The sequence below is a fragment of the Lactuca serriola genome, chromosome 7, assembly GCF_051521515.1.
Source record: "Lactuca serriola cultivar US96UC23 chromosome 7, Lser_US96UC23_V15, whole genome shotgun sequence".
Taxonomy (NCBI): Eukaryota; Viridiplantae; Streptophyta; class Magnoliopsida; order Asterales; family Asteraceae; genus Lactuca; species Lactuca serriola.
Genome location: NC_136414.1, coordinates 55,510,747 through 55,525,478, shown reverse-complemented (window position 1 = coordinate 55,525,478; position 14,732 = coordinate 55,510,747). Strand labels below are relative to the sequence as shown.

At 33.8% G+C, this 14,732-nt stretch overlaps 2 protein-coding genes across 2 annotated transcripts; one reads left to right on the top strand and one right to left on the bottom strand.

Annotated features, from left to right (window-relative positions):
- Positions 1-2,742: 2,742 nt before the first annotated feature.
- On the top strand, positions 2,743-4,461 carry LOC145063090 (F-box/LRR-repeat protein At4g29420-like). The gene is made up of 2 exons (XM_079010680.1): positions 2,743-3,215; positions 3,410-4,461. Exons 1-2 carry the CDS (start codon positions 2,747-2,749, stop codon positions 4,300-4,302), a joined length of 1,362 nt encoding a protein of 453 aa, XP_078866806.1. The 5' UTR covers positions 2,743-2,746; the 3' UTR covers positions 4,303-4,461.
- Positions 4,462-4,987: 526 nt separating this feature from the next.
- On the bottom strand, positions 4,988-9,079 carry LOC145061286 (uncharacterized). Its single transcript, XM_079008721.1, has 7 exons — positions 8,068-9,079; positions 6,834-7,352; positions 6,640-6,750; positions 6,431-6,523; positions 6,287-6,334; positions 5,747-6,177; positions 4,988-5,648 (listed from the first exon to the last, which is right to left on the bottom strand). The coding sequence occupies exons 1-7, from the start codon at positions 8,555-8,557 to the stop codon at positions 5,016-5,018; spliced, it is 2,325 nt and encodes a 774-aa protein (XP_078864847.1). The 5' UTR covers positions 8,558-9,079; the 3' UTR covers positions 4,988-5,015.
- Positions 9,080-14,732: the final 5,653 nt, after the last annotated feature.

Sequence of the window (14,732 nt, the reverse complement as noted above, 5' to 3'; positions counted from 1 at the left end):
AACATTCATAAATTTTACGCCAAATTTAAACTTTTTTTTATCATAAATAAAAATCAAATAGCATCGTTTACAGAATGTTTTCAAATCAATATCCATCAGAGTGTCCCAAAATTATAACATAAGGATGAGGAGCGGTACGGTCACGCCTTCGCCTTGCCATGATCTCCTGAAGTACCTGAAACAATAAACTGAAAACTGTTAGCCGAGGGCTTAGTGAGCTACCCCCAAAATACCAATACCACACAGACAATGACATATCACCAACAATCAATCAATCAACATGCATACTGGGCCATCGGCCTGACTGGACCGCCCTGATGGGCCTACAGTCTATCTGAATCTATCCCGAGCCTTTGGCATGACTGGTCCGCCACGTGGGCCTGCAGTCTCCCCGGACCGCTCATAGGGTATGATGACCTACAACACAAAGCAGGACCGCCTCAACCCAACCCACAAGCAAATAACCAAGTGCGCATAACTATTATATACTGGCATATACAAGCATCAAACATATCTATCACACTGAACATCAATCATAGAATTCTCTCGTAACTAGAGTACCCACCTAGCAGGTCACTAACATACCAATCCTTACGGATCATAATAGCATAAAATACTGTCTACCCTGATTCCGATCTAGCAGATCATAATCACATGCAACATACCACAACAATAACAACTAAAGGGTCGGCCTTGGTGCCGTAGACCCTATCGATATAGTGAGGATAACTCTCCTTGCAGATGTCGACTCGGAAGATACACTCCAACTCTCGAATCACTTGACACAGGCTCCACCACATATGATCATAGTACAATATACTCATAAGTCCTTAACCTTATAAGGTACCCCATAACCCACGAGTCAACCCCTGGTCAAAGTCAAAGTCCTCAGTCAAGGTCAACAGTCCATGTTGACCCCAACTCGCCGAGTACCCTCGGCTACTCGTCGAGTTCCTTGAAGTAAAATCCAACTCACCGAGTCATCGGGGTGACTTCACCGAGTTCCTTCGATTCCCGATTAAACTTTAAGGCCACCCGTCGAGTTCCCTCCTTGCAACTCGACGGATACACACGCATACATATTCTAGGGAAAACTCATCCGACACCCCGAGTTGTTCTTCAACTCGTCGAGTCTCATGGTAATCTTCGTCGGACTCGCCGAGTTGTTCATTCAACTCGTCGAGTTCACGGCCATCTTCATGTGACTCGCCGAGTCAACCTTACGACTCGTCGAGTCCATTCAGTCCTCTTTCCATACAGACTTGTTTTGAGCCATGCAGCGGCTCCAAATCACAGATCCAAGCTTCTAGGGCGTGCTTATCACGTAAAGTTGCAAACTTTACGTGCATGCATGGCTTTAAAGGCTCTAAATGCCTATTTTAAGTTCTTAATGGAACTTCATGCTCAAGAGGGACCTTAATCATGACCAAAACTGAAACTTTATGCTTCTAGAATCCAAGGAGGGTCCAAATCTAAAGTTACAACCTCAGATCTAGCCCATAGCTCATCTTTCCAACTTAATATCTCACCAAAAACCCTAAAACTCAACCAATAGAAGAGATTCATAAGGAAAAAGGCAATATGGTTACCTCCAGAAGATGATAACTAAGATAGGAGTTGATTCCCACAATCTACTTGCTCCAATCTCCTTGTCCTCCAAGCCTTCTCCCTCCAAAGATCCTCATTTCAAGCTTAAAACACACAATGGCACACACACACACACGCATGTATTAGGGTTTTAAGGAGCTCTCAGAGACTGCAAAGAGGCCAAAGGAGGCCGAGGTTCCTTTAAATAGAGGTGCAAACCCCGAGATTTAGGGTTTCATCTGCCAGCTCCTACTCGCCGAGTCCCAACATGGACTCGTCGAGTAGGTCACTTAACACGCGATCCCACCCCACTGCTACTCGACGAGTAGGTCAACCAACTCGTCGAGTAGAGCTTAACCCAATAAATCTTATTTAAAAGCAATACCTGAGAATCAGGGCGTTACAACATACATAAGGTTAGGGACCAAACATGCAACTTTGACCAAACCATAGGGACGAAAAACGCAAGAAAATCAAACTACAGGGACGATTCGAGTGCAAAAAAAAGTTAGGTACCAAACATGCAATTTTAACCAAACTATATAGACAATTTCAGTAATTTACTAATTTTTTTTAGCGTTTTTCAATTTCTTAACTATTTTATGGAAACTTTTCTTGGAAAGACTTTGAAAAAAGAAAAGATTATGATCAATTTCTCTAGTCTTAATTGATAATTTTTTTTAGGTAAAATAAAAAAATTATTAAGTTTATATATATATATATGTATATATATATATATATATATATATATATATATATATATATATATATATATATATATATATATATATATATATATATATATATATATATATATATATGAAAAGTTCAATAGAAAACCATAATTATTATTGGTTATTGAAGGAACCAAATATTTTTTTTAATTTCTAAAGCTTATTATTTATCAAAAAATAAATCTAAAAATATCTAAATTCATATATTAACATTATGAATGTGAAAAATATATTTCGGATTCACCGTGTGAATGTGAAAAATATATTTCGGATTCACCGTGTGAATCCGAATTCACGTTACGTATTTTCAAAGATTCATACTGTGAATTTGAAAAAAAAAAAAAAAAAAAAAAAAAAAAAAAAAAGAAAGGGACATAAGTATTTCTAACCCCTTTTTTTCTCTTTTCTTGTGTATCTCTCAGTCCATGGACAAACTTCCCGATGATATAGCCCTCTATATACTGAGTCGACTCGACGACTCGGCCGATGTAGCTCGCTGCCGACTAGCTTGGAAGACGTTCAATACTGTCTCTCCAGAACTTCGATCAATCAATATTCAATGTTCATTGGAAAGGTACATCAAATCAAGGTCTAAGTTATCGAATTCTTCAAGTTCGTCACAATCTGTTACTCCCTTCAAGACAATTTTCCTCAATCTTGTATCGAATTTGAGGGTTGTCGATTCGGTCTGTATAGGCACCGAGAAACCACTCCGAAATGTGTCGTACGATGACGTTGAGGACGAGGATGATGATCTGTACCTCACCCATGGAGATTTTGTTAAGGAGTGGCTACCTAGGGTTTGCGGAAGGTTGAAATCGCTTTCAATTTCTGACTTTTGGATTCAATCTTGTTGGCGTCGATCGGACCTGTTGCCTCTAGTTTCTGCGTATTGTAAGTTCATCATATATGCAAGAATTCTTATTCATGTTCTTCATCCTCTGCTGATGCTGTTCTTATATTGTAAAATTCAATTCTCTACTGATGCGAAATGATAAAACCCCCCTCTATAATCTGACAATCAATTAGGAAGATCATGTACCTTCAGTTCTCTAATTAATCGATGCACTCAATTTTGATTGATGCAGGTCATAATCTTCTTGAATTAGAGGTGAAGAACGCATGGCTATCAGTAGAAAACATGAACCCAATGCCAATGCTAACAACTTTAACACTTGAATTCATAAGATTAGACGATGAAGACCTAAACATGTTGAACAAATCCTTCCCAAATCTTCAAGTTCTTAACTTGGTAGGTGTCGGTGGTCTCAAACTCCCCAAAATCAACCTTCTTAACCTCAAAACCTGTCACTGGACTGTATCAAATGCCCCATTATCTTTAACCCTAATCACACCCACACTCATCACACTAAGACTCGAATGCATAAGACCCACTTCACTTTACATCGAAGCTCCCATGTTATCTCATCTCCATCTTGCCCTTGATCATGCCGACTCATTTACAATCAAAAAGTTCCAAAATTTAAAAACCCTTTGGCTCGAGTCTTTATACATCAGATCCTTACTCTTAAAATTCCCATTTACAAAAACAGTCGAAAATCTAACAGTGGATTCACGAAAGTGGGAGAGAGGGGCAGTTGGGTTTTCCAAATTTACCCTTGAGAAGGTGTTCACGGTTTTCTCGAATGTGAATTCTTTATGTATTAACTCAAGTCTGTGGTCGGAATTAGAGGCGTGTTATGATGTGGATAGTTGGGAGACATGGGATAGGAGAAAAGGGTTGAAAACATTTTGTGCATATTTGTTGTTGGTTGACCCTTTGTTGACTTTTTCATCGGTTGCTTCTTTGTTGGATCAATGTGTGGGGTTGGTTGATGTTTCATTGCTTATACATCATGATGTTGTTGCTAATGTATCGAAAAGCTTTATCTTAAGGTGTACATCTCGGTGGCCGGAAGTGAATTGGAAATGGGGAATTTGGAGAGAAGGAATGGAAGTTTCTTGGATAACCAATTGGTAATTTTTTTAATAATCTTCTCATGGTTGTTGGATCATAAAAAATGATTTTTTGCTTGTCTTTGTGTTATATTTAGATAAGTATTTTGTAAATACGATCATATGTATGTTATATCTTTGGTTTTACTAGATAATATAGTAGCTGGTATCTATGTTTATGGTTTATTGGTTGCAATAGATAGTAGTTGATCTGTATTGGGGTGGACTACCTTTCTAGGGCTATTTTTATTAGGAGGATGAGAAGGGTCTTTATGTCTTTTTGCACAAATGGACGATTGGGAGTAAGTCTTTATCACCACATTATTCGACTTCTTTCGATGAGACAAGAAATTGCATTTTTTTTTGTTCGATTGATATGGTTGTTTCTTTTATTACTTAATTTGAACAAACTATACATGGTTGTTTATTTGGACTTAATTTAGACAAAATGACATAATTTGTTCCATTGAAAAGGTTGTTTCATTTCTATATTATTGACAAACTTTTTTTTTTTTTTGTGAAATTATTATTTTCTGAAAAATTAAGAGGACTTACTATCATTTTTAAGGTAAAGTATCATAAAAAAAAGGGTACGAAGATTTATTTCATAAAGTACGTTGTTATTTTTGCGAAGAGATTATTATGGACATTATTGATGGAGGGAGATAACTAGATTAAAGTTACAATGCATTCCACAACTTCCACTATCATTTCGATCTCTAATTTCCCAATTTATTATCAAATCAATATTTGTCTCCTCAAGTAAGAAAAACTTCTGTTCACACCAAAAATACTACGACCATATGTGGCACTCATCAACTCTAGGACTAGTGGGAACTGTAGGGTCACAAAAGAAGTAATTGGGAGGCATGTCAAGACAGCTATTGGAATCAGAATCTTTGAGTTTCGTTGGCCAAACACAAGATACAATGTTGCACCAAATGCTACTATCATAGCTGTGGTTGAGATAAACAATGTGGCTAAACCAATTATCAACTTTGTAGGCAACTTGAAGAGAAAGTCTTGTTCAGCAAAACGTGCAGTGAGGATCGACAAAAACATTAACAATGAAGTAACAGCTGCAAACAATGATACGGCATCTGATATTGCAAACACTGTGAAGGCGGTGTTGTTGGTAAAAATTGGTATCCCCTTGTTCTGATCGCTTCCTCCTGGCACTGTAATTGCTGCTGCAAAGACGATGGTGATGATTAATGCAGCTGTAATCGTGTAGGATTCCGCAGTGGACTTCATCCATTTTTCTCCTTCAATCACTAACTCCTTGTGTTCTCTAGTAAATACCGTTTGTGGTGTTTCGTTGAAAGAGTTCTTTTGTACGATGCTTAAAGGACAAATGAATCTTTCCACTTCCTATAAGATTACAATATGTTAATTGTTACATATGATTGAAAAATACTTATGGTGTTTAAATATCAGGTATGCCAATTTTGAATCATCAAGATTCATACCTTAAACCATTGTAGTTCGCGTTGTATTTGTAAAGCTGCTCCCGATATAAGATTAAGTTTGTTCTTAGGTGCCAATCTTGCAGCTAGATGCAACAGGTTATTCCCATGAGAGTCTCTAATTGTGCGATATATATTCCTATCTTCGCTCATCTGAAAAAGTAGGTTGTAAACCTTTTCTGAGCGATTTATCACAGCATACTGGATAATGTTGTGACCATCTTCGTTAGCACTCCAAATTGCATTTGGGAACCAATTCAGAATTTCTTCTACAACTTCGTATGCATTTTGTCTGGTGGCTTCAAGAATCGGATTTGTATAATAGTGATGGTAAGAGGTGGGAGTGTTTTCACTCTTTATCAATCCAGATACACGCCACAATAGTCTCCTAGCATCTTGATGAGTTTCAACTCTCTCTTTAATTAATAACCACACTGCAACATATATAGATCCAAATGAGCATCTCAAATAAAAAAATACATCTTTTTTTTTTCTCTCTTTTGTTTTTAGTAGTAATATCACGGTACTTGTTGATCATCTTACCTAACATTCCAGGGATAAACAGCAAAAGCATAGGCATGAAGCCAGTCACTGCATCATGTGATAAAATGTTTGTTAGAATGATGGGGTTATAGAATGTTCAACCAACAAGTTAAGAGTCTAAAAAAAGATAAAATCTGGACCTACCATTAATGATCAACCTGAAAACCCGTCTGCTATTAATAATATTGCAAATGGTTCCACAAAAGCCATATGCACACCGAACTAAATCACCACTCCCTACAATTAATATAAAAAGTGGTGTGCAGGAAGTTTGGTGATGAAGTGATAAATAGTTTGATAATGTAAAGGAGCATACAGATCAATTAATTAACGATAAAAATAAAACGACAAACCTATAAAATTTTCAAATAGGTTGAGTTCACGTGGGAAATTTTGAGCTATAGCCATCAGCACAACATCACTATTCAATGTTTTGTAATGCTCCAACAGTTTTATTGCAAAGCCTACATATATATTCCAAGATCAACCATATCAATTAAGTGTGTAGGTTTTCCACTACTGGAATTTGTGTCCAGTTGACACTTACGGAAATCTTTAGAGGAAATAAGGGTAACTAGAAGGCCATCACCAGTTGTGCCAGAAAACAGAGCCTCCTTTTGTCTATCATCATTAGTATCATTGATGTGTTGCAGCAGATGTCGGGCTGTTTGGGTGTTCATATTTGAAAGAGCCAAGGCCAGTGGTGTCTGACCTTCATTGTCTTTTGCGAACAACAACTCTGGGTTTCTTGCAACCAAGATGTCAGCAGCTTCAGTGTTGCCAATAATGGCAGCCACATGAAGTAGCGTGCTTCCATCTGAATTTCTTAGATCCAGTAGTTGTGTGTTCTCCGGTGTCATTCCCAACAATTTCTCTAAGAGTTTTGAGTTCTTGGAAATACCGACTGCTACATGGAGCAAAGTGTTGCCATTATTCGTGATTTTGTCCATCACTGTAACCCTTCCCCGACTCAATATTTGTTCGACCCAAACCCAAATTCCAATGCGAGTGTAATTGTACAATCTCTGGAGCTCCTCTGCTATGTCTTTATCTTGTAGTAGTGTATCTATATTTGCATAATTTTGTTATCAAGATAAAAACTACGAGATACAAAATATGTGCTCTGATGTAATCCAATCTAATCTAAACCTTAGGAATTTTAAAGGATGATGAAAAAAAAACACCTTGTTTGTATATAATACACTTTTATCCATTTTGTATATTGTGTTTCTTGTTTGAACGAGTGCTTGGGCGACTCATCTTTTTAACGACTATACAGTAAAAGCTTGTTACTGGTTTACCCGTTATGTCTGTATAAAATTTTCTTTTTTATTTAAATTTAATTCAAATGTCTTGGCTTAAAAAAAAAAGTAAAAGCTATATAGCCATATTTTACTGTACAAGTAGTGGTATGCTTTATATTATCTGGATTTGCTTTTCTCTGTCTCGATCTTGTAGTGTATCTATATTTGCATAATACGTGAAAAAACTACAAGATATAAAATATATGCTCTTATGTAGTCTAGTATATTATGGATTTTAAAGGAGGATGAAAAAAAAAATCTTGTTTTTAGGCAGACTTTTTTTATCCGTTAAATTTGTATACTTTGCATCTCTTTTAGCTTGTTTGTTAAAACAAGTGCTTGCTTGACTCACCTTTTGGGTTACTATACAGTAAAGGCTATACATTTTCACTATATAAATAGTGGTATGCTTTCGTTTATCTAAATGATCACCAACCCAAAATAATGATAGAATAGCAAACAAGAGATAGGATGAACCTTCAACAACAGGTGACACTCGCGGAAGAACAACAGGACCATACATAGTCTGCAGTTCATGCCAAACATCTTTTGCACTGAAATCATGATCTGCATTTCTCTCTTGATGGGATTTTTCTGTGAGGCGATTCAGAACATACCTGAGTGTTTCTTCGGATAAAGAACCAAGAATCCAACCCTTCACAAGGGCATCTGATCTTGTCCACAGCTTCTGATGAGTCTGATGCTCACCCACTTTCTCCTTCCCGGAATTACTACTACTACTACTACTGGCTTCATGATCAGGGCTTATGAATGTTCCATCAATGAAACCAAACATATCATGACTCTTTAAGAGACATATCATCTGTGTTTTCCACATACTATAGTTATCCCTACCACTAAGCCTCAAGCTAATAAAACTTGGGGTATAAACATTTGATGGGTATGGGTATGTGTTTTCTTCTCCAATTTCCACTGTCACATATTCATTAGAGCTTGAGCTTGCCATTTCTTTTTCTATCTTTTTTTTTTCTTTCTTTCCGTGAATACTCCTTCCAACTTATTACATTTTTAAAATAGAAAGATAAGATGAAGTTGATTTGTGAGGTCCACCAAAGCCACTATAGGATCGCATCATTCCAAAGTAATCACCACATATAAAAAAGTTTCACGAGGTAAAGAATATTAATTACAAAAGTTATTTACCTGAAGATTTTACTATGACATTTATTCATCAAAATATAATAAAAGCATCGTGAACTCATTCTTTTATCCTAAAGGTCAGATCTGTGGTGCCCACAAAAACCACTTTAAAGACCTCATTCTTTCATAGCAAAGAAGAGATTTGTTGTGCACCACAAGATCAACATTATTGACGCTAGATCGGAATTTTTTTGCAGATGAAGCACTTTAGTCAAGAATAAAATGTTTAAATAATTCAATATTCGCAAACTACTGGACCACTAACGTTATCTGCCATATAGGGCAGTCTCGTTCAATGACACTATTTCTAATAATGTGCTTCAATAAAGACTATTATTTAAATAAGAAGAAATATGGTGGGGTAATTTGCATGTTTGCTCCCTAACTTATTTTTTTAAGTCGGATTTTGTTATGCGCTTGGTCTCTACTATCTGTTTTAATTACGTGTTTGGTAAGAAGAAATATGGTGGGGTAATTTGCATGTTTGCTCCCTAACTTATTTTTTTAAGTCGGATTTTGTTATGCGCTTGGTCTCTACTATCTGTTTTAATTACGTGTTTGGTTCCTGTCTTACCTAAAAAGACTATTATTTAAATAGGAAAAATGGCGGGGTGTGAGAGGGGTGGGGTTGGGGGTGTTTATTTAAATAAATAAAAAAAATTAAGGGCAAAATTGTCTTTATAGGTATGACATGGACCAAACGTGTAACAAAAACAAACAGTAAGAACTTTTCGAGTTAAAAATTAAGTTAGAGACCAAATGTATAAATTATCCTAAACCTTAGGGACCACTTGTGTAATTTACTCTTTTTTTATTGTGTAAACTAACATGGGAGTATTCTAATAATCTGCATTCCAGCCATCTAGGTCTTAAGAGATGCCAACTTTAGCAGGTTTTGCTAGATTGAGATATAGGTGTCGGTTTTGAGGCACATGAGGATGTTGAAAATTTGATTGCTTGGATTGTGATCAAATTAGGTTTATCAGTTTCCTTGAAAAATATTTATACGTCCGAGTTTCAAAGACATTTTCTCATGATAAAAATAATGACGCACAAGGAACGTCGCAGGAGTTGTATCAAATTCTTTAATCCAAAAAACCAGAGTATCTCTTATAATTAAACTCACAAAATGGATAAGGACAACAAAATACGGCTTTAGAAAGTTATTTTTGGTTATCAACAAGTTGAAACTTTTTTCTAGAAATTTTGTACTGTTGTACGTACAGTCAACAGGTTTTTGAACAATCCCATTAGCTGTTGGAGAACTTAGTATCGCAGGTCCGTATTAGGCTTTGCGTTACATTACAAGATCATATGATCTTTTACTATAACTCCATACTTTTGAAAATGTTTTTCTACTGCATTCTAACCAAGTTAAATTGGGAAAATGACTTACAAGTCCAACCAAGTCCAACGGAGTTGTATCAAATTCTTTAATCCAAAAAACCAGAGTATCTCTTATAATTAAACTCACAAAATGGATAAGGAAAACAAAATACGGCTTTAGAAAGTTATTTTTTGTTATCAACAAGTTGAAATTTTTTTCCAAAAATTTTGTACTGTTGTATTTACAGTCAACAGGTTTTTGAACAATCCCATTAGCTATTTGAGAACTTAGTATCGCAGGTCCATATTAGGCAACTCTTTGCGTTACATTACAAGATCATATGATCTTTTACTATAACTCGATACTTCTGAAAATGTTTTTCTACTGCATTCTAACCAAGTTAAATTGGGAAAATAACTTACAAGCCCAACAGAGTTTCCAAAGCATTCAAAAAACTTCATTCATGTTTTGTCTGTTCAAGAAAAACCCAAGGAACTTAACCTTTTGTCTAAAAAACTCAATGAAGTTTTCAAACCGTAAAAAAACCACAATCATGTTTTGTATGTTCAAAAAGGTTAAGTTTGTTGGGTTTTTTTTGAATAGACAAAACATGATTGAGAGTTTTTTGAACGGCTTGAAAACTTCGTTGGTCTAACAAATCATTTTCCCGATATGGTAATAAGCAAAGTCATGTGTTTCTCTTCTTTGACTTCCATAGAATTGAACAAAAGTGTAACTTAGTTGAACTTTTTTAGACAAAAGGTTAAGATTGTTGGGGTTTCTTGAACAAACAAAATATGATTGGGGTTTTTTGAACGGGTTGAAAACTTCGTTGGACTCGTAAGTCATTTTCCAAAGTTAAAATCCATCTTTTACATTAACTCGCCAGGGTCTTACCCCCACAGTTTAAACGTCAGGGATCAAATTCGCCACTAAAAGTGTGCCTTTGGCAGCACCAGACTTGTATTAGATCATAACTTTGATCCCAGTTCAAACTAGCTAGTAAAAATTTCTGTTACACTTTAGTTAATCTCATCATCCATTCCTTCCAACTATTCATAAGTACCAATGAAAAAGTGACGAAAAGGTCAACCAACAAGAAATATATGCACATAGTGATTTCAATTTTTTCCTCTCCTTCCTTGTCTCCCAACTTTTTGGATCATAAGTCATAACACGGCTCTATTTCCGACCAGGTATTTGAGTTAATAAAGAATTCCAACTTCAGAAAATAGTAAACACGTCCTCAAGGGTAAGTTGGAAAACCCAACTGCCCCTCTCGCCCACTTTAATGAATTGATTCTAAGATTTTCAGTGATGTACTTTGTTAGACGTAAGACATATCTTTTGTTATATAGTTCTAATACATTTGGTTAATATATTGAAATGATAAAAGTATCCAATAAAAATAAAAGTAAAAAGAAAAGCGGTGTAACTAGAACGTAAAACTAAAATATTCTGTGTTCTGATGGGGAATATTATATTTTTATAAAATTCTTTTAATAAAAAGTTACTTTTCTATATGAAATCATACAAAAACATTGTTAATAATTTTTTGTGATAAAAGTAATTAAATATCAAATATATTCTATATTGGTATAGTTTTTAAAGTATTTATGATATCTTTTTATAATTTGTGACAAGATATAAACATTTGTTATATACTTTCAATAGAATAAGTTGATACATTGAAATGCAAATATATATATATATATATATATATATATATATATATATATATATATATATATATATATATATATATCAGGTTCATTTGAGACCATTCTAATTTTGTGAGACCATGAGACCAAATCTAAAAATAATTTTAAAATGCAAAATAAATGGAAAAATCCAAAATTCTTTTTTTAAATATTATTTTCGGAACTTGAATTAAAAAAAAATAAAAAAAAATTAAAAAAAAAATAAAAAAAAGTTCCGTTTTTTTTAAAATACGTGAAATATTCTAAATAGAATATTACACTGACATATTCTAAAACATAATTTTAAAATGCAAAATAAATGGAAAAATCTAAAAATTCTTTTTTTAAATATTATTTTCGGAACTTGAATTAACTAAAAATAAATAAAAAAAAAATTCTATTTTTTTTGAAAAATACGTGAAATATTCTAAATAGAATATTACACTGTATGTATTCTCAAAATAATTTTAAAATGCAAAATAAATGGAAAAATCAAAAAATTCTTTTTTTAAATATTATTTTCGTAACTTGAATTAACTAAAAAAAATAAAAAAAATGCGTCTCACGGTCTCACAAAATATAGGTGGTCTCAAATGAACCTAACCCTATATATATATATATATATATATATATATATATATATATATATATATATATATATATATATATATATATATATATATATATATATATATATATATATATATATATATATATATACTAAATAATAAGAACGTGAGGAACTAACTAGAAATCTTTATGTAAATAGAAGGGGAACACCAAAAAGACCTTTTGGTTTATTATTGAACCTGGTGGGACCATCGATAACACTGGAATGGATTTAGGCATTTAGCACATAAGGTAGTGAATGCCCTCTAGAAAAACAAGAAATTAAAAAAAAAAAATTGTTTCTCATTTTTTTTTTCTAAATGCAATGCAATACATAAAATGTATAAAAGAATCTCGAAACATTTAATTGAAAAACTAAAAAATTTAAATTTTTTAACAAAAATGCAAATTTTGACTACTAACCTCTTCCCAAGCATGAAATGAAGCATTGTTCTCAATGCTTTGAGTGAAATGCAGAACTTAATAAATCATATAAAAGAAAAAGGTGACAACTAAGAAAGAATGTACTTGATATTAGAGATGCACAAACCTAAGATCCGATCCGATCAACAATCCGATCCGGTAAAATCCGATCAAGTCAACAATCCGATCTGGTCAAATCCGATCTGGATTGGTCAAAATCCGATCCGAGTCTAGTCAACAATCCGAATATGATTTGAAACCGGTTTTATCCAAAATTTGTGAGCTTTTTACCAGATTTTTTGACGATTTAAGAACCGGTTTTTGTAGAATCCAGTTCGTGATCTGGGGGTCAATCCGATTTCGATTTCGAAAAGTCAAATCGATTTGAATCCGATAACCGGTTTAATCCAATCCGATTTGGTCAAAACCAGTTTTGACCGAAACTGGTTTTCGGATTGGATCGGTTTCATTTCGAGGATCCGAATTTTGTGTGCATCTCTACCTAATATGTTTTGATATGTTTGAAGAAATTTCTGATTTTAATGAAGGTGTTGGCGAAAATCGAAATTTCAGCAAATTAGAAGATCCTATAATTTTCCCAAGATTACTTTGAGTTGCGATCGACTCTTATTCAAACGGAAAATTAAACTCAACATCGGGTTGCCTCCCAGAAAGCAGCCTAAAGTCATTGGATCGACTTTACCCAACAATATTTATAACCGGTGAAAATAGGGTTCTCTATCAACACATCTTTTTTTTTCTTTGACTCTTAATCCCTTCATATATGCTAGAATTGTTGGATCCGGTACTTGCACACAAGGCTGGAAAATCCTCAGATTTTTATTGGATAAATATTTCTTCAAATTTTTTAGTCCTTTTCTTTTTATGATATTCATTCCTTCTAAAAAATCTTCTTTGCTTCCTCCCCAAACTCGTTTCTTTTCAGCTCCTTTGATGCGTCATTACCTAATTTTCTTTCTAAAAATACTTCTTGCAAAACACAATTAGACAACTCACAACAGTCTTTAGGCAAAAGGCTTATGGTATCCATAATATTAACAGGAAAATCATCAAAAGGAATATCAACATATTTTATTTTAAAATTGACAATATCCCCGTTAAACTACAAAGAGAGTGTACTAGCAAAAACATCAATTTTGGGTCTAGCAGTTTTCATAAAAGTTCTTCTTAAAATAATTGAGTTTTTATCTGATACGTCAAAATTGCTCATGTCCAGAATGTAAAAATCAGCAGGAAAAATAAGTACTCTTAGACTAAAACATCCCACAATACACCTTTTGAATATACTATCGAATGATCAGCCAACTGAATAATGATCCTAGTCTTTTTTAAAAGTCCCCATTTTAATTTTTCAAAAACGAAAAATGGAAAGACATTGACTGATGCACCTAAATAAGCATGACTTTTGGAACACTTAGGTTACACACTTTACTCACATACATGTGTTAAATGTATGCCGTAATTGGTGTTAACTAGCTTTATTTAAGTAGAATAAGATTGTTAGAGTTAATATAATAGTATAATACACATCCTATCCCTATGCATACTCAAATGCAATGATTTTAAAAGGCTAAATACAAAACCTCATATAGACATAGATAATATATTATCCGGTGGATCTACTTATTGACATCCGATAACATTGCTTACATTTACAACTTACTTAAGTGAACATTACAGCATAACAATAGAGAGTCACTTTGTATGATGCCAAAAAAGTGAAACAATTAAGAAAAACTTGGAAATTTATATATATATATATATATATATATATATATATATATATATATATATATATATATATATATATATATATATATATATATATATTTAAGTTCAAATGTTTTTCACATCTATTGTATGCTACAATGCACCAATAGGAATTTAGTATTAATTATATG

Bases quoted from the DNA above. Each gene is read 5' to 3' on its own strand.
- LOC145063090 (XM_079010680.1), top strand. From the start codon at position 2,747: ATGGACAAACTTCCCGATGATATAGCCCTCTATATACTGAGTCGACTC. The intron at 3,216-3,409 runs GTAAGTTCATCA...TGATTGATGCAG, and splicing joins GCCTCTAGTTTCTGCGTATT to GTCATAATCTTCTTGAATTA.
- LOC145061286 (XM_079008721.1), bottom strand. From the start codon at position 8,557: ATGGCAAGCTCAAGCTCTAATGAATATGTGACAGTGGAAATTGGAGAA. The intron at 6,524-6,639 runs GTTTGTCGTTTT...TATTAATTGTAG, and splicing joins CCTATTTGAAAATTTTATAG to GGAGTGGTGATTTAGTTCGG. The intron at 6,335-6,430 runs GTAGGTCCAGAT...CACATGATGCAG, and splicing joins TTTCAGGTTGATCATTAATG to TGACTGGCTTCATGCCTATG.